This window comes from Mesoplodon densirostris, chromosome 1 (assembly GCF_025265405.1).
Source record: "Mesoplodon densirostris isolate mMesDen1 chromosome 1, mMesDen1 primary haplotype, whole genome shotgun sequence".
NCBI classification, from domain to species: Eukaryota; Metazoa; Chordata; class Mammalia; order Artiodactyla; family Ziphiidae; genus Mesoplodon; species Mesoplodon densirostris.
Genome location: NC_082661.1, coordinates 220,095,911 through 220,115,986, shown reverse-complemented (window position 1 = coordinate 220,115,986; position 20,076 = coordinate 220,095,911). Strand labels below are relative to the sequence as shown.

The 20,076-nt window shown below is 46.8% G+C and overlaps 1 protein-coding gene and 1 pseudogene across 1 annotated transcript in view; one reads left to right on the top strand and one right to left on the bottom strand.

Annotated features, from left to right (window-relative positions):
* Positions 1–20,076, top strand: part of TSPAN5 (tetraspanin 5) — a 176,341-nt gene that overhangs the window by 139,650 nt on the left and 16,615 nt on the right. The window contains exon 2 of the mRNA XM_060094910.1: positions 5,876–5,926. Coding sequence (XP_059950893.1) covers positions 5,876–5,926 — 51 coding nt within the window. The remainder of the gene's footprint in view (positions 1–5,875; positions 5,927–20,076) is intronic.
* Positions 18,889–19,382, bottom strand: LOC132487150 (large ribosomal subunit protein uL22-like; annotated as a pseudogene).

Below are 20,076 nucleotides of genomic sequence, written 5' to 3'. Positions count from 1 at the left end.
TCTGCAACTCAGATCATTTTTCCAAAGCTCAAATCTGATAAAGACCTGCCTTCTCACCCCACCTCAGCCGACTACATACGTATGGCCCTGAATGCCTTCCTGTCACTCTTAGGGTCATGACTGAGTTCCTTAGTGTGGCTCAAGAGGCCCTGCATGGGCTGGTCCTGCTTGCATCTCTCATTGCAAACCTGCCAGACCTTCCCCGCTTCCCCCATTCTCTGTGCACCAGCCATACCGGTCACCTTTTAGACCCCCTTTACTTGCTGTGCTTCTCCCACCACAGGGCCTTTGTACATTCTCTTCTCTCTGCCTGAAACTTTCTTCCTTCCTTTCTTTGCCAGTTAATATCATCTCATCTTGCAGACCCCAGTTCCTACATCCTTTACTTAGGGAAGCCTTCCTGGACCTCTCTCTAGGTCAAATCTCCCTCTTATCGTTTGTATTGGCCTTATTTTTTTCTCCTTTAGAGCACCATCAAGGGTGGTTTCGCCTTTTACACTTTATTTGATAAAAATCTATCTTTTTTTTGGTAAACATTCAAGTATTGTATTTTGAATAGGTGATACATTAAAATGGTTCAAAATTCAGAAGACCCAAAAGGGTTCTTAGGAGGAGCCTTCCTCTTCTCCCATCCCCGCCCCCTGCCCCAGTTCTCTTTGCTGGAGGCAACTAGTAACACCCCGCCTTGCTTCCCCCCAGAAATCTGTTTTCTTACCTCCATTTATCCCAAGACAAAAGCAGTGCCTAGCACAAAGTAGGAACTCGAGAATACTTGTTGAAGGTTGTAGATAGATGGATAAATGGCTTCTTGAAGTACCCATTTTTGTACCAGTTAGAATGGAGCACTGGTCCATTTCTAATAAGTTGGAGGCTCAGCAAAGGTGAAAACAACAGATTGAGGAAGAGATTTTCCGTTTGTAGGCCTCAGAGAAAAGGGAGCAGATGTGACCCTCCTGGCAGAGAAGCCCCGGCACCCTAGTCACATCCTAGGGCCATTTTCCTCTCCAGCTTTTCCTAAGGATCAGCTCTGCTGGCTCTTGTCCTGCCAAGCCTGGCAGGCTTCCATCAGCATGTCACTCTCTGTTTCTACCCAGTGCCGTCCTTGCTCCCAGTCAGGAAAACATACCTTTGCCTTGAACACCTAGAAATTAAAGAAGCGATTTGAGTCTTAGGACATGAGTTTCAGTATAATTCTCCATCCCTTATTTGGCTGGACAAAGATTTTATGCACATTAGCAAAGGACTATAATGGTTTTGAGTTTGGACTGAGAAGTCACGTTTCCTGAGCAACCCAGCTCAGGTGGCTGTGTAATCTTGGGAGACTTACTCAATGTTTCTAAGTCTGACTTTTCTTTTCTATAGAATGGGGATAATACTGCTACTACTGCATGGGGTTATTGTGGGACACTTTAGAACAGTGTTTTCCAATAATAATATAGTGCAGGCCACATATATAATTTAAATGTTCCAGTGGCTGTAGTTTAAAAATTATGTATAAAATAAATATGCTTCAGGGGTATATTACACAGCACAGGGAAATATGGCCATTATTTTGTAACTTTAAATGGACTATAATCTATAAAAATATTGAACCACTATGTTGTACACCTGAAACTAATATGATATTTTAAGTCAACTATACTTCAATTAAAAAAGTAAAATGAAATAAGTGAAATTAATTTGAATATATTTACTAACCCAGTATATCCAAAGTATTATCATTTCGACTTGTAATCAAAAATAAAACAACTGTAATATTACTCAGCCATAAAAAAAGAATGAAATAATGTCATTTGCAGCAACATGGATGGACCTAGAGATTTTCATCCTAAGTGAAATAAGTCAGAGAAAGACAAATATCATATGATATCACTCATATACTTTATATGTGGAATCTAAACAAGTGATACAAATGAACTTATTTGCAAAACAGAGATAGACTCACAGAAGTAGAAAACAAACTTATAGTTACCAAAAAGGAAAGGGTGGGGAGGATAAATTAGGAGTTTGGGATTAACAGATGTACACCACTGTATATAAAATAAACAACAAGGACCTACTGTATAGCTCAGGGGATTCTACTCAGTACTCTGTAATGACCTATATGGGAAAAGAATCTGAAAAAGAGTGGATATATGCATATGTATAACTGCTTCACTTCGCTGTCCACTTGAAACTAACACAAGATTATAAATCAACTACACTTCAATTAAAAATAAACAATTGTTAATGAGATCTTTTACATTCTTTTCATTCATATTTAGTGTTTTAAATCCAGTGTATATTTTACACCTACTAGCGCATCTCGGTTTGAGCTGACCACCTTTCAGATGCCCAGTCGCTGGGGCCTACTGTATTAGGCAGTGCTCTTTTAGCTCATTCTTATAAAACACAATACTTAGCACGATGTTTAGTTCATACTTAGCATTCGACAAATGTTAGCAAAATTAATATTCATTTAAAATCATCCAAAATTGGATAGACTAACATTTGACTGTGTGTTTGCATATATTCCCACATGGGAAGATGCCTCACATCTGGTTATTTCTGTTTCAAAGGAGTAAAGAGCTGACTTTAATGTTCTTGGTTGTTCCCTGTAAGGTGGCCTCTAGGTTTCAGAATGAGGTCAGTTTGGGGGTTTATGGTTGCCTTTTCTTTGGGAGGTGGGAAAGGGGAAACTCAGTGTGCTTCAAGTGCTGCGTGCCTGTCTCTGTTTTTTTGGCTCTTCTCTGTTTAATTATTTGGAGCTGGAACAACTTGATTTTAAAGCAAAACATATGGGCCGAGAGTAATTGGGAGGACGTTTACTGGTGATGGAGCAGCAAAGGTATGTACGGGTTTAGGCCCTGGCCCTGCGGCACTCACTTAGCTATTGACGGCTTTCCTGGGCTTCAGATTCAGTGTTCTTTCTTCAAGTTCTCAAACCTTGTTTGGAAAGTCACAATTAAGGCAGGAAATATTGGAGCAAGATTGTAAAGGAAATTGTGAGTCTTCTTTAGGTCCTGATTCTTTTTTCTCTTCTTTGATGAAAACTTGGTTTCCAATCTGTTTATATATGATTTGGGAAAGAAAAAGGTTTTCCAAAGTGCCAGGAAGAGAGAGGAGAACTCCACACAAAGAGGAGGAAATTGACCCACCACTGAAGTTTTCTGTTTTCCGCTTTACTCCATTGATGATACCAGCACGGGGAACGTCTGTTCTCCAACCAGTTCTTAATGTGAAGGCAAGGTTTTCATCTCTTTTTACCTCCTCAACTTCCCTTTGCTTCCTGGGGAGGGAATAGATGATGCCCATGTCACATCCCATATAATTCGAACCTGAATGCCTCCACTTTCTGTCCCATAGGGGAAAAGGGGGATGTGTCAAAACTGGTAAGAACACGTACGTTGATGTTTAGACTCATCTTGGTTCAAATCTCTGCTTTTCCACTCGGAAGCTGTGTGCCTTTGAGCGGATTAAACTCTCTCAGCCTCATGTTTCTCATTCTTAAAATGGGGTTCATAATAGTGCCTATTTCAGAACAAAATTATTGTGACGCTTAAGAGAGACACAGCGTACAAAGCACTAAGCAGAGTGCCTGGAAAGTAATAAAGAGAAGCTTAATGTTAGCCATGAGGCAGGGGCCTTCAGCAATGATACGTCCACCCTCTTCGACAGCAAGAGGGACAGGGGACCACTGTGTCCTCTGCCACAGCGTCTCACCCATTGCTTGAGGTGACACTGTGATTAAATACTGCATCAGGGAAGCGACCGAACCTTTGTCCACAAAGAGCTTTAGCATCAGAAAGTCTTGCGTTTCACCGGCCTGAGTTTTGATGTCAATGTGGATGAAGTCAAGCGCTCCGTGTCTTCTAAGGTCGAAGGGCTCCTGTGTATGCACTTGTCCCTTATTACCCTACTGTGCCTAGGACCTATGAATATGAGAGTGACGTGCTGAATTGCTTTATTTGTGTACTGCAGAGTCCCCAAAACCTTTTGAGTCATTTGGAGGACTGGTGCATTTGTGGCTTCAGATCAGAACTGTAAAGCAAAATAGCATTCTGGCCTGGGCAGTAGAGGGGCTGAGCGTAGTGGGGTTTTTTTGCTGGGATGTTGAAGATAAATTTTTCTGAACACTTTTCAAACCTCTATGAGCAAGGGTAGGAAAAAAGGGGTCCTTGGTTTTTGCTAAATCAAGGACACATGGCTGAGCTTTTCTGTGTAGGGACTCAGAAGGCATTGAATGCTATCTCACTACAGTGTCAGATAATTGTCCGGGGATTTGGAAAGTTCTGCTTTTAAAAACACCACCACCTTTTCAGAGCAGTCATTCCTTGGTGTTTTTTGCAGTCCCCTCTTTTCCCTCTGCTCCTGCTGTTTTCCCAGCCCTTTCGGATTTATTAGCCGTTGCCTACAAAGTGTCAGTAACTTCCCCGCTGCGAATGGCTAAGGCCTCGCCAGGTGGACCCTTCTCAGATTTCCCTGAAACTGGAGAGAGTAACCGCCCTCGCTCTTGTTTTCTCCACGCCCCCCTCTCAGTGGACAGCTTCCCTGACATTTAACTTGATCAAGATGTTAGTAAAATAAACAGCTGCTGTGAGACTGAAACTGCTTGTCAACCTGCCCACCCTCTTTTCACTTCACTGTTTGGAGAGGAAACTCAGAGCTGCTGTTGATAATAAAGATGAGGACTAAGATGTGTCTTTTTCTTCGTGGCCAGTTACACCAAGTCCTGATCACTGAGCTCTTAGTGGGTGGACAACCCTGTGCCATGTGTCACCAAACCTGTGAAACTCTGATTATAAGACACACCATTATTTTAAGTACAGTCAAGGGAAAAAAAAGCAAACTATGAGACATCATCGATTTTAAGACACATCCCAATTTCAGAGATATTAAAATGTGGTGGGAAAATGTGTATCTTAAAGGAGGTGGGATACAGTGAGAACTAATTAAAATGGACCGTCCCCCTGGTTTCTGACTGCTCCGCTCCCCAGCCCCATACTCAGTGCAGCTGATGGAAGGCTGAGGGAGTCTGTGTGTTTTTCAACTCAATCTCAGGTGTTATTTGCGTACTCTGTGTTATGCATGAAGTTATAGCACTGAGTTGAGACCAGGCCGAGTCATGGAAGCCCTCTCAACTGCAATATAAGTATTTTAAGTTTCCGACAAGCAGAAGAATCCAGGTGTTTTCTTTGGGTCACCCTGGACTTGATAAGGTTCACGTTCCCTTTTATGCATTTAGTTATTTAGTTGCACCGGGTCTTAGTTGTGGCAGGTGGGCTCTTTAGTTGTGGCATGCGTGTGGGATCTAGTTCCCTGACCAGGGGTCGAACCCGGGCCCCCCAGCGTCGGGAGCGCAGAGTCTTATCCACTGCGCCACCAGAGAGGTCCCTCACGTTCCCTTTTGAAGGAGTGATAAAGAGCTTGCTGAGGGACACTGGGGGCTTCGGCGTGCCCTCCCTGGCCCCGCCCATTCATGGTGGCATGATGGCGAGGAATCTCCAGCCCTTCTAAATTCATGGCCCTACTTATCCATTTTCTAGTGAACATCGTGCTCAGCTTTACTCACTGTTTCCTCTCCTATCCAAAAGGCAGCGTTAAACATTATTGATGACTTTAATTTTACTCAAGATTCTACCTAATTATTATTCTTCATGATCTGTTAAGCCTTAAGCTGAACATTGACAGTAAGCAGGTGCCCTTCCTCATACTGTAGTAACTTTAATCAAGGTGGAATCATGGTATTTCTTTTCCTGTTAAAGACTGTTAGTCAGGTTTTAGAGAAAACTATTTCTCAGCAGGTAAAGTAACCAAAAAATTGATTGAAAACTTTGTACTAGTAAAAACATGGCGTTTACCTTCATACTTACACCACTTTCTCCCTTTCTTTCAGTTTTTGGGAATAGCATTTCTTGGAATTGGACTGTGGGCGTGGAATGAAAAAGTAAGTTAAACATCATTAAAATGCACACATTTTGGTTGTAAGAAGCTGCACGTTATATGCTATCTCTTTTTCCTCTTTGACAACTGCCAAGTGTATGGAAACATGGCTCTTTAATGAAAAAGTACTCTTGGAAGATAACGTCACAGTTCAAAGACCCTTTAAGAATGGAGCCTAAATTGGTCACTCTACAAGAATTTCAGTAATGCTCATAAATAATCCTAAAGCACCTGTAGCCTTTTTTCTCTTTTACTTTTTAAAAAACCCTTTGGAAGATTATTCAATCCATAAAAATGGTATTTTAGCATGATAAAAATGGTATATTTTAGCATGATAAAAATGGTATATTTAGCGTTTATTACGTGCTGAGCTGTTAGCATGCGGTATGTATGAAGGAAGCTAGATATAATTCATGTTTGAACATCAGATAAACTTATCCCTGTTGCTAAAGAATGTGAACACTTGTCTGCTGATTGAAAGTGTTAAGGAATATTCAAACTTTGTAATCAAATACAGCACAGAAAGGGATAAATCTGGCAGGAGAAGGCTGCATGAAGATACGATGTTCTGGGTGGTTTATTCTGTAAACAACACACTCACGACACCACTGCCCTGTGTCCGTTCCTCCACTTCACTTCCCATCCATACCTTTCGATTTTTTTCTCTGCAACTTCTACTGAAGCCAAGCAGTGGAATTCAAATATAAACACAAACTCCTTTTTGCTTCCTTCTTTGGATGTGAGATCACTGGCAGCATTTTATCTGTTCTGGTATTTGGCTACACAGTAAAGCTTTGTTATCTCCCACCTGTGAGAGCGAGTGAGTGGATGGATTGGTTAAAAGTTGTAAACTAAGACATTGGCTGAAATTTCCCCAGAAGACCATTCTCTTATCACTTTGGTATTTCACCCTCTGAGCTTGACCAAGGCCCAAAGTCAGGAGTTCCTCTGAAGTATTACATGTACTAAGAAAGAAGAGAAAAACTACGAAAGTGCAGCAAACAAAAGCCCTTCAGACGTAGGAAGGGATTTCCACAAGTAAAGCAATGTTTACATGGACTGCATCCAATAAATTCAAAATAAATCCAGAGTTTTGAAATTGAACCACCCTCTGTTTATTTACGTAATACTTCTACAGAGTGTGAAATGTTTTCTGGAAAGTGAACCACCTTCCAGCCACTTTATGAGGAAGGGCGGGGATTATACATCAAGGGAGACAAATTACTCTCCCAAAACAGAGGTAATTTTATCTCTAGAAACTGCTCTGTTGAATACTGGCCTTCTTCTGGGTTATGATCAGCTTCTGCCTCGATCCCCTTGTAAGCTTGGAGATTTGTATTGGTGGAATCTCAGAAATTCCACTTTTAGAAGCCCTCTGTTTGGTTCAGTGACAGATCATATAGCTCTTTATAACTCAATCCATTTCTATCAGCTTTGAGACGATGCTGGAAGGCATTATATGAACTCATTGTGTATTCTAGCAATACATAGAAAATGCATTGTTTTGAAGGTTTGTTTTTTCTCTTTGTGAAATATAATTATCCTTTTGTCTCATCAGTTGCCCCAGATGTCTCTTCTCTGATAAAGTCACAAAATTCTAAAACTGGCAGAGTGTCATACAAATATCAGAGCGAGGGAGTGATGCGGTCTCTAGGGAGGGATGAAACAGCAGTTCCCTCTTTTGTCAGGGCCAGTGATGTCGGCAAATGGAAGGTTCCTCTGGAGAGCTGAGGTTACTTGGCCAAGGTTACCCAGCTACTGTGTAGCAGGGCTCTGTGAGCTGGGACCAAGCGGAGGTAGCAGAGGGTAAAAGATGCGCAACAGCCCAATTTGGTGTGCGCTGGCTACGCGTCTGGGCCCTGAGCCTGGGGGTGAGGATGCCGCAGTGAAGGATGCAGAGTCCCTGCCCCGTGGGGCTTGCGTTCTAGTGGGGGCCTCGGCAGTAAGCGGTCAACTTGCCAGGAATACGCGCGCAGGTATGGTGAGCGCTGCTGAGAAACACCAGGTGTAGCGCCAGGGTTAGTTAGAGAGAGTGGTGGGGAAAGGGGTCTCTTTTAGGTAGAGTAGTTGGGAACAGCCTCCCTGAGGAGGGGGCACTGGAGCAGAGACCCGGATGAAGTAAGAGGGATCTGCATAGCACTAGGGGAACAGCATTCCAGGCAGAGGGAATAGCAAATATGGTGGCCCTGAGTCTCAGGGACTCAGCGATTCCAAGGAACAGGGAGAAGGCCGGTAGGACTGGAAGGGAGAGAGCCAGAGCAAGAAGAAGCAGAGGATGTGGAAAGAGAGGCAGGCAGAGCCCGGAGCAGGCAGCGTCCTGCAGAAGTTGGATGAGAGGCAGTCACCGGGGCATTTTGGTAAGGGAGTGTCCTAATCTGGCTTTTGTTTTAAGAGCGCTCTGGTTGCCGTGAGGAAAAAAGAAGCACAGCTCTAGGCTGAACAGACCAGAGTTCAGATACCGACCCTGCCATTTCCGTCGGTGTGACTTTGGGCGACTGCACTGACTTCTCTGAGACACCCTTGCCCTGTTTACGCGAGGGCCACTAACCACCACATAGGGTTGCTGTGAGGATGAAATGGGGTGGCTCCCAGCACAGTGCCCGGTATGAGGTAAATGCTCTCTGGAGACACGGTTCCCTCCCCTGGATGCATTACTGCGGTATGTTCACTCCTACGTGGGGAAAAGAGCAGAACGGTGGCTTTGAAAGCGGCCGCAAATTTTAGGAGCGTTCCGGGCTCTGGTCCGTGGACCCAAGAATTGGCTTTGTTTTGGGGTCTCTTAAGGGGGATGTGATGTGCATTGATTGACTTGGTAACTGCAGAGGCTACTCTATTGAAGCCCTTTGGGTTAACTTCTAAGCTAGTCCAGGCCTCTGATGGGATGACGTTCTGAGGTGAACCACAACCAGCCAAGGGTGGCGGCCGCATGCACCTGCAGGGCGGATCACATCAGCCCATGAATCCGTAAATCCGCCCAGTGGAGATGTGGTGACATTTACTTGAAAAGAGGCCTAGAGGGTAAATCCCCAAACTGGGTCACAGCTGGAAGGATCAGATTTCCTTAACAGATGGGGTTTTGCCCTTTTTTTTTTTTTTTTTTTTTTTTTTTTTGCGGTACGCGGGCCTCTCACTGCTGTGGCCTCTCCCGTTGCGGAGCACAGGCTCCGGACGCGCAGGCTCAGCAGCCATGGCTCACGGGCCCAGCCGCTCCGCGGCACGTGGGATCTTCCCGGACCGGGGCGTGAACCCGTGTCCCCTGCGTCGGCAGGTGGACTCTCAACCACTGCGCCACCAGGGAAGCCCGGGTTTTGCACTTTTTTGGGTGGAGTACAGAAACCTTGGAGGCAAAAGTTATTACCCCTCCTACTCACTTAATACCAGGCTGAGCTTTAAACCTAGGACTAATATTACAGTTGAATATTAGACATAATAATTGAATAATTTATATGATCTAAATTCCAAATAGACTGTCAAGATGCAAAGAATGAGTGTGTCTCCAGAGGGAACTGGTTTGTGTGCAGTTTTTCAGAAATCATAGGATCTGCTGTTTTAGAAGGAACATTAACAATCACGTAGCATGAATCACCTCTACAACAGGCTTGGCGACATCCAGCCACAATCAACTCATTCATTCAAAGAACATTTGCCGAGCACATGGCATGGGACAGGGCTTGCGCTGAACTCTGGGCAAGTAATTCCTCAGGGAATTTATGGTCTAGGAAAGGCATGCATATATACATAAAACATACGTGTAGAAATAAAACAATACATTGCAATAATGCTAATTTGGAGTGTATAGAAGTTTAACAATTCCTTTGGCAAAGTGCTCAGAACTTCTCTCTCTCTGGGTTTCTCTCACTGTTAGAAAGACCTTCCTCTCACCCCATTAGAATCATGTCCTACTAGCCTACTGGTTTTCCTTCATTGAATGTGGGTCTACCCTGTTGGGTCCCATAGTAAGACCGTCTCCATATTAGTCCTTGGTTCCTTCTGAGTTTCCAGGCTGAACATTTGCTTCTCTCTGGGTGGAGCCCTTTCATGATCTTAGTCTTGCTCCTCTGACCTCCCTCTGGGGCGTCCTCTGCACCAGGGAGAGGGTGCTTTAGGGGCCAAAGAGGGTATGGCTGGATCATGTCCCTTCTCTCCTGTCTGCTGTCAGTGCAGCTTGAGATCACACAGTTAATCACCGAGAGTCCCAAATTGGTCTCAGATCCAGCTAGGTTTCCTCCATCCATCCCACATCTGGCTGATTTTCAGAGGCAAATGCAAGATGCCAAATTGACCCAGTTATATTCTACCTGTGTGTCTACCTGCTAAGATTGCTTTGGAGCCCAAAGCTGTCATCCAGCACATTCCGCATTCCATTTAGCTTGGTTTTAGCTGTACTTTTAATCAGCCTCCTCCCTCAATTCCTTCTTTTAACTCAGGCCTTCCTTTAGCTCTTTGTCCCAGTGCCACCTGGCAAATTCAAATTCAGTAGGTCTGGGGTAGACACTGGGAGGCTCTATTTTAGCAAGCCTCTTATATTGTTCTGATTGCAGTCGAGTGTAGTTGTCACTGATAGAAGCCACTGATATGTTGAGCAGGCCAAGGGCAGAACCCAATGACATGTCACTAGAACTTTCCTTTGGGGTTGACACTCATTCACTGATGTGTGCCCTTGGGTGTCATTAGTCAAGGAATTTCTAATCCATCTACTTGTCATTACATCAGACCGTCCTTCTGCATTTGTCTTTTTCTCTGAATAACCAGCCTGGGACTTATTTGAACCTGGCACTTTCTTATTGAAACCATATGGGCCCTGAAGCACATCATTTTCTCACCCACGTACCCTGAAACTCTTAGCAGCAAAGCAAGGACTAAGGCATGTTTTATCATTCCTTCCTTCTAGGAACACTTTCCTCACTTGGCTTCCAAGAGATCACACACTTCTGGGTCTCCTACCTCGTAAGCACTGCCGTCTCACACTCCTTTGCAAGGTCCAGCTCGCCTCTCGGACCTCTGAATTTTGGAGAAACCCCTCTCTCTCTCTTCACTCATGCTCTGGGAGCTCTCATCCAGGCTTGGAGCACTAGGTACCATCTGTCCCTGATGACTTGCAAATTTAGATATTTGGTCCTGGCCTCATCTGAATCCCAGACTCGTCATATCCGCAAGCCTACCCAGCATCTCTGCTTAAATGCCCACCGGGCTTCTGAAGCGTAATAATCCAAAGCAATGCTCCTGATTTCTCCCCCCAAACCTGCTCTTCCCAATTGTAGGAAATGGCAGCTTTGTCCTTTCACCCCCTTGGGTGTTCGTGACACCCTTTTATCATTTCTTCTCATACTGTGTTCAGTCTATCAGCAAACACCATCCACTCTACCTTGAAACTACATTGAGAATCTGATGTCTTTGCACCACCTGCACTGCTCTACCTTGGTCTAAGCTGCCACTTTTTGCCTGTGTTACTGCAGAAGCCTCTGTTGTTTCCCTGCCTCTGCCCTTGTGCCCCTACTCCCACCCCAGGCCGGAGTGATTCTTTTAAATATAAGACAGATGCTGTCATTTCTCTACTCCAAACCCTCCAATGCACTTACTGTCTCCCTCAAAGCTATGTGTGGTGCCCCCTTACTTCTGAGACCTTATTTCCCACACTGTGCCCTCCCCTGATGCACTCTAGCCCCCATTCATCATCTTGCTGTTCCCCTGACATCTCAAATGGACCCACCACCCCAGGGCCTTTGCACTGCTCTTCCCCTACCTGGTGTGCTGTCCCCCAGACGTCCACATGGTTGTTTTCCTTTACTTCCTGGTCTCTGCTCAAATGTCACCTTTGTCTGTAGGCCTCCCTGGCCTGTTTGAAGCAGCCATTCTCACCCCAATCCCAGCCCTTTTCCCCTCTTCCCTGTGTTTTTCCCCCCTCTGTGTTTTCATAGGACTTATCACTTCTGTGCTAACAAGGATTTTTTTCCCCCCTAAAGAGGGACTTTTGTTTACTGCTACAGTCTAGTACTTAGAACATTAACTGGCACATAATAGACCTTACGTGAATGAATGAGCAAAAAGGGAAGATGAAAGCATTCTTTTAAACCCTGGCTCTATCACGCAGTATAGAAGTCAGTAGTCACCTCAGATCTCTAGTAAGCATATTATCAGTTCTTACAACCTAAAAGGAAGTAAAATTACATGTGGTTTCTGATGTCTGATATGATAGGGGTTCAGTGGTAGAAATAGCAAATTTCTTACATTCATTAATTCTGGATATCAGGGGAAATTTTTATTTATTTCTGGCATAAAGTGGGACTCTATATATGATTATCTTGATGCGTGGAAAAATTAGGGGTACCTTTCCTCTTCCGTTTTGCCCAATGTTTATGCCTTCCCCCACCCACCTTCGCGTGGCCCGTGGGATCTTAGTTCCCTGACCAGAGATGGAACCCGGACCCTTGGCAGGGAGAGCTTGGAGCCCTAACCACCGGACCACCAGGGAATTCCCGTGTTTACGCTTTTTACTTAATTCTTAGGTCGGGGCCAGAGGCCGAGTGACAGATCACTGACAGTCGCCAGTGAGGCTGCTGCCAGCAGAGCTGTTGAGGGCTAGGGGGAGACTCGGCTTTTCCGAGTGGGAAGAGCACGCTTCCCTGGTCCTCAGTGTGAGCTCCTGGTTCCCGTTGGGCGTCCTGCCGCCGATTCCACAGCACCAGGCCCCTGGGCAGAGGGGGTGCCCGGCCTGGCTTGTCTGACCTGAAGACTCCTTGAGGGCAGGAGCCCGTCTCCTTCTCTGCTTTATGCTCGGGTCTAGCACCGTGCCTCCTGTACTGCGGATGCCCTGATGCTTGTGACTAAGTGAGTGAGAATATGCCGGAGCGCTGTGTACATGTGGACGCCCCCCACGGGCTCTCCCTGTCTGTCCCTCCATCGTCCTCGCCTGGCCGGGCTCTGTCGGCAGCGGCTGGAAGGAGAGGGTTGGTGCGCAGTCCTGCCCCAGCAGGCAGCATGGCAGTGAGAAGAGCTCTAGCTTCTATCGCTTTTTTCTCCCTGGCTGTCCTGGGGACGAGGATGAGGCTTCTTCCCGGAGGCTTTTCGCCCTGACCACTGCCTGTAATTGTCAGTCTCACTTCAGAGCCCTCCAGTTGCTTGCTGTCACGATCGTACAGTAGACTTGCCTTGGAAATACTTTCCCTGTTTTCCCAGGAAGGAGAAGTTAGACAAGGAGATGCCGTGATTCAGGCAGTTCTTAGCAGTAGTGGTCAAGGTAGCCAGAGGGAAGGTGGTAGGTAGAAGTGGCTACCAGGGCCTCGCCTGAGATACTACTTCCAGGAGACATTTCTGAGATGCTAAATATACTTTTGAAGATTTCAGTTTATTACCTGAAATGTAGGAAGTTTGCATCTCTTTCTCAATTGTCCATGTAATCCCCTCAAGTTCTCTGTTGCAGCTAAAAATCGGAAAACCAGGGGCTTCCCTGATGGTGCAGTGGTTGAGAGTCCACCTGCCGATGCAGGGGACACGGGTTCGTGCCCCGGTCCGGGAGGATCCCACATGCCGCGGAGCGGCTGGGCCCGTGAGCCATGGCCGTTGAGCCTGCAGGTCCGGAGCCTGTGCTCCGCAACGGGAGAGGCCACAACAGTGAGGGGCCTGCATACCGCAAAAAAAAAAAAAAAATCTGAAAACCACAGCTATCGTTCAGTACCTGGAAAGTCAGCCTATGATCTGAGGTGCTGTAACCAGTATGGTCAGCAGACACATGAAATATGTTGGAAAAAAACTTAATTTTTCACTTTTCATATGTCCCGGTAAGCTTTGCAGAGGGATTTCTCAGGAATGAAAATTCAGGTGGGTCAAAAATTGAGTGTCTTTGTTGTTTACCCTCAGATACCAGAGTCCTGCGCTCATTTTAGGCCCAAGTCCAGGCCCAGTTATTAGACAGGGCTGGATAATAAATCGAAACCCCAAACCTAACATTGCATTAAAATGTCCTCCCTTGCCTGGCACCGTTAGCCTCGCGCCCCTGAAGAGGGGAGGGGCTGAGGCCTTCACCCGCCCCCTGCTTCCTCCTGTCACCCCCGGGCCCCCTGAGGCTCCTCTACCCACTTCCTGTCAGGGCACAAGTAGGGATGGGACTTTACCCTCCGGGCCTGACAGCTGGTAAAGGGGATGCTGCCTTGGTCTTTTGGAAGCTTCCCCGCGAGTCCCTCTGCCTGGCGGTTCCCTTCAGCTTGGTGGACATCCTGTTGCCCGTGGCCGCCTTGCACCCCTGCCCAGACGTGCCGTCCACCTGCTCCTCTCAAATCTGCCTTCTCAGGTCTCTTCTCACCCCAAGCTGCCTGTCCTGTGCTGCCCTCATCTCTTCTCCTGGGCACACTCGTCCGGGGGTGAGGCCAGTCCCCCCCGGGACAGCCCTTGTCTGCCCTGGAGCCCTCGTCACCCCCAGATTTCCGGGGCAGGGGTCAGACCTCAAGCCACAGCCTCCTTCCTGGGCAGACTCAGGCCCTCATCGTGGTGTCTCAGAGCTTCCTCAGGGGTCCCCTTGAAACTTCCTTACTAGGTTTTGGATCAAAAGAAACCTGCTCCCCTACCCAGGAAGGAGGGTCACACAGCACAGCACCTGCTTTCTCCGGAGAAATCTCAATTCCCTCACCCACTTTTTATCCACTTGGTTTCACTGAGATGTGCAAGAGAAGGAAGTCTGTGTGTGTGTGTGTGTGTGTGTGTGTGTGTGTGTGTGTGTGTGTGTGTGTGTGTAGGGGGAGGTCGTTTCCTACTCCCTTTGGTTTTCAGATTGTTATCAGTAAAGTCTGAGGTTTGACTATCATTCTAACACCACGTTTCATATTTTTCTTAACATTTTAGAAACAAGTATATGATGTTACATTGGAAACAAGAACCGGCTTGCCCGCTGCTCTCTCTCTTCAGACAGTAGAGCATCGTGGTTAAAACACTGCTCTGGGGTCGGGTGGCGGGGCTCAAAGCCCCTGATCTGCCACTTTCTCACCTGGGTCACCTGGCAAGTTACTCCGTCTCTGGGTCTGTGTCCTGCCGTGGATAGTAGCCGTACCTGGAAGGTTTACTGTGAGGGGGAAATAATCCGGGTAGCCCTGTGCCTGGCAGCGTCCGTGCTCAGTAGGGGAGCTCTTACGTGACTTTTGTCCCAGCGTTCAGCATCTCTCGCCTGCATCACCATGGAACCTAGCGGCTCCTTAGCCGCTAGCAGCTGTGGCAGGTGTAAGTTTCCTCAGCACCTACCTGCTGCCCAAGGAGTAAGCTTTCTAAATGCACAAATGACCCTCCTCTGCTCAGAAGGCCTTCAGATTCAAACCCTGCCCCGCTCACCAACCTCTGTCTCCTCTCACCACTTGTCATGCTCACAGGTAGACCTCTCGGCGGGCCCAGTCCTGCCACTGTCTCTGTACTTGCTGACATGACCTCCTGTCTACACCCCCATAACGCACACTGCTAATACCTCTGCCCAGCGCGCTCCTGCTAACTTGTCTTCCCTCTAGACTAACTCCTGACAGTGTCACCCTACGTTTACTCTGAATACGCATGACTAGCACAGCACCCGGCACCTCTCAGCTGACTCCTGTTTGCTCAGGAACTGAATGAGTTGTGTATCTCTGAAGCACTAGAATACAGTGATCACCTGCCACTAGGCTAGACGTTGATTTTTTCTTTTTCGCTTTAGTTCCAGGGCCACCGTAATCGGAGCCTCTATTACATATTTCAGTTTAAACTTTTTACTCAGGAATATTCCTGGGTATGTCTCTCATCTTCTGAACGTGCACATGAAATATCTGGAGAGTGGCCGGGAACATGCTGGATTTCTGAAAAGCGACACTTTTGCAAGTGGCTGTTTCCTTGTTCGGAGAGGCAGCCGCTCCCACCAGGGTGGTGATGGTAGTTTCCCGGCCTGAGAGTGGTACCAGCAAGGGGACTTGTTGCAGCTGTCCTCCCCAGTGGCTGCTTGATTGCAGGAGTTTATGGAGCCCTGAGATATGACTACCCCTCCTTTTCTTTCTCACCACAAAAGCAGGTCGTGGCCGTTTTTTGTTTGTTTGTTTAATATTTCTAGGGTTATGGAAAGTAACTTTCCATATACGAGACTAATTTTTCCCCCTTTCTGTTTATGTCAGGGAATATTTTTTTGAAGGTGTTGGGGTAGGAGTTTTAGTAATTTATTTATTTATTTTGGCTGTGTTGGGTCTTCGTTTCTGTGTGAGGGCTTTCTCCAGTTGCAGGAAGCGGGGGCCACTCTTCATCGTGGTGCGCGGGCCTCTCACTATTGCGGCCTCTCTTGTTGCGGAGCACAGGCTCCAGACGCTCAGGCTCAGTTGTTGTGGCTCACGGGCCTAGTTGCTCCGCAGCATGTGGGATCTTCCCAGATCAGGGCTCGAACCTGTGTCCCCTGCATTAGTAGGCAGATTCTCAACCACTGCGCCACCAGGGAAGCCCCGTGGCCGTTTTTTATCTGCGAGAAGGGATTACTTGAATCTCACCGATGACCTTTTCTGACAAGAAAAAAAATGGAAAACCACACATCTTGAAAGTGTCGGGTCTTCCTTTAACCTTACATCTCTTCGCCAGGCCACGGGTTACGCTGCCCCTACGCCCCCACCTCTCCCTGACCTCAGGTCCCAGCAAGCTCCCGTTCCTCTGTGTCCTCTCTCTGGATCCTGCAGGAATTCCTTAGATACATGGGTGTTTTGGAGTTTGCAGTGTGGCTTTGCCCGGTAACATTCCTTGAGGATCTCCGATGAGTTGTTACGGGGCACGTTTCCCTGCGCCCCTGTGCCCCAGCTTGGACTCCTGTGGACGTTGTTTCAAAACCCATCGCCAGCTCTCCAGGGCCACCCTCTCTGAGTAGCTCATTTTCTTGAAAATGTCCTACCTTGTCATTCTTTCTCAGGTAGGGAAATGCTTCTCCCCCTCTTACTCTAGGAAAAGTGTTGCCAGTTTCACCCAGTAGTAGTTTAGGGCGGGTGGGTGAATCAGGGCTCAGGATCATAAATCTCCAAGGGGTCCATCTGGCCTGGCTTTGGGTGCACATTCCATTTGCCTGTCTCTCTGTTTCTCATCCAGCAGTTGGAAGGAATGCGCCTGTATATGCCAAAGCAGAAGAGTCCCAGACCTTAGGGGCTTATTAATGCTATTTTTGCATTTCTTTGCTGAGTTGAGAGAGAAGAGACTGAAGCTTGCCAGGTGGCACACAGAGGCTGCTCTGTGCTGGTGGGGAAAACCACAGACACTCCTGAGGTTTATTGGTTTGAAACCTTTCTGGAGTTTTGCTTGCGTTTTCATTTCTGCATGTGTGTTTAAACCTCTTCCAAGAAGAAATAGTGACACTCAGAATATAGTGCTTTATCGCCAAACCCTGGGGAGGGGCTGCTTAAATTCCAGAGATGGTTGAATGAACGAGGTGCTGGTGAGGAGATGGAGGGTGGAGTCATGTCCTCACTGAGACTTTCCATGTTCATCAGACCATTGAAGCACGAGATCTCGAAGGGAACGGGACATGGTTTAGTAACTGGAAAGTCGTTCAGGAGCCGTGAATCTTCAGCGACCGGCGTGCCCAGTCAGCTTCTTGGCAGCAGTGGTATCCCTGGCCTGGTTCAGTGTGCAGCATCCCGGCCACGTGGCTGCCGGCTGCTGGGCATGCTCTCCACTGCTGGCTGACTTCTCACTGCTCTTTTCTCCCCTGCCCCGCTTCTGTATCCTCTCAGCTTCCACCCCCTCATGGCCTCTGCCTACTGCTGGCTTTTGCTTACTCATGGCCTCTCCCGTCTGCCTTTATGCTGAATGCCTTTTAGGTGACTTCCAGTTTCTCAAGAAAGAAGATTGATTGGCACGTCGGTTCCTGCCACCTCCTTTAGACATGATCATCCAGTGTGGCCACGGAGGTTCTTAGAAGGGGGTCAGGCAGGGCAAGTGCCAAAGCAGAATAGATTCCTCTCCGAAGCCTTTGGGTTAGAAGCCCCTCCAGTGTGCTTTCTATAGCACCCGATGTCTTCCTCTTGGTCCAGTATAGTAGTGGTGATACTGACGATGCTGATAAACTTTGACTGAATTCTCGTTATGTGCCGAAGACTCAGCATAGTGTTTGGATTTAACTTAGATTATTTCCTACATCCTCAGGATAACCTTATGATGTAGGGTACCATTTCATAGATGTGGAAATTGAGGCTTAGGCAGGTTTGGTAGCTTAACCAAGATCACACAGGTAATAGGTAGTGGAACTGAGATTCAAGACAAGGTAGTCCGTATTGCAATGCCCCGTCTGTCTGTCTGCTCTACATCTAGCCCTTGTCCAGGCTGCCCTTTTCCTGGATTCCAGGGGAAATTGCAGGTGAGCCAGGTGGCTTGAGTACAGGATGGCTTGTGCCAGGATGAGGCTGACTCTGGACTGCTCTCTGCCACACCCTAGAGCAGACTTGTCTAAGTAGCTGGAATTTCAGAGTCCCCCTTGTATGGTGACAGATACACATCAGTACATTTTTTGTTTGTTGGCTTTCTAAACTTCTGTTATAATGGTATTGCCTCAGCCATGTTCCATTAACGTGTCTTATTTCTTCTTAGACACATCTTGGTCTCCTTGCTAAGTTCTGAGAGATACTGTCTAGTACCTAGGGGTTAATGGAAATCTCCTATTTTCCTTGGCAGTCATCTCTTAAAGGCTCCAGATTGATATGCCAAAAGCTAGTTGTCTAACAGCCAATTTGTGGAATGGCGAATTTGCTGAAAATATTTGTTTTAACTTTTTTAATTGACTGCTCTTCATTTTGTCTTTATAGCAGCACTTGGTTACAGTCAATTTGTTTTTGCCTCTGCTGCAGCAACAGCTGTAGACTTGGAGGAGATGAGTGAGGGTCACAAGAATATAGGTACAGGTGTATACAGTATGAATATGAAGAGCTCTTATGGATGTTCATTTATACTAGTTTTTCTTAATGTAATCTTTTCTTTCTTTTTTTTTTTTTTACTTTTATTTGCATTTATTTTTTTGCAGCATTTATTCCCGGGCCATAAGTTTTTGTTTCTTCAGTTTCTTCTGGGATATCTTTTTCTTCTGGGCAACCTCCTCTTCTGGTTTAGGAACAATCTGTTCTTTTTCAGTAAGGATCATCTCAATGTGGCGTGGAGAGCTCATGTATGGGTTGATCCGACCATGAGCTCTATAAGTCCTGCGCCGCATCTTGGGGGCTTTGTTCGCCTGGATATGCTCAATGACCAGAGAATCTACATCTAAGCCCTTTAAGTTCAGCATTACTCTCTGCATTTTTGAGCGTGTGCAGTAAAAATTCAGCACTCTTTTTGGGCCGCCGACCCTGCGTCCAGCCCCACTGTTTGGCCTGGGCACACCTACCAACTCCACCATTGTAACGACGGAATGGCACACACTGCTTCTTTAAAGGGACATCCTTCAGATACTTGGTGGCTTTTCGGATATGCATACCCTTAACGGCCTAGGCTGTTTCACGAGTGTTCTTTTTTTTTTTTTTCTTTTTGCGGTATGCGGGCCTCTCACTGTTGTGGCCTCTCCCGTTGCGGAGCACAGGCTCCGGACGCGCAGGCCCAGCGGCCATGGCTCACGGGCCCAGCCGCTCCGCGGCATATGGGATCCTCCCAGATCGGGGCACGAACCCGTGTCCCCTGCATCGGCAGGCGGACTCTCAACCACTGCGCCACCAGGGAGGCCCTCACGAGTGTTCTTAAAGTGAACACAAAGATTTGAACCTCTCGACTTGCATGATTTTGTGGGATTTTCTGGGTCAAGTGAACAGCGAACCATTTTTAGAGTCACCTCAGGCCGCTGACCGGAAAAGCTTAATGTAATCTTAATGTATTAACAAAGGATATGTGTATGAGAAATCCTCCTTTTATTCTTGACTCTATAGTATTCGAATATATTCTTCTTGTGACCTGCAGTCTTGGTCTCTGGCTCTCTCTCTTTTTCTGACTCATTCCTTTCCTGTCTTTGTTGCTCCTGTTCAGAATTCCACCTTCACGGCAACCATAACAAATGGCTAAAGGATTAAGTACACGTGGACAACTGTTCTGCTCCTCATCCATTTATCCTTATTCCGGTTAGATTCAGCTTCATAGGATGCTATTTTCTGACCTTACGCACAAGGCCAGTACCCTTGACGTCTTTAACTCTCAGGGCTTTGCTGCAGG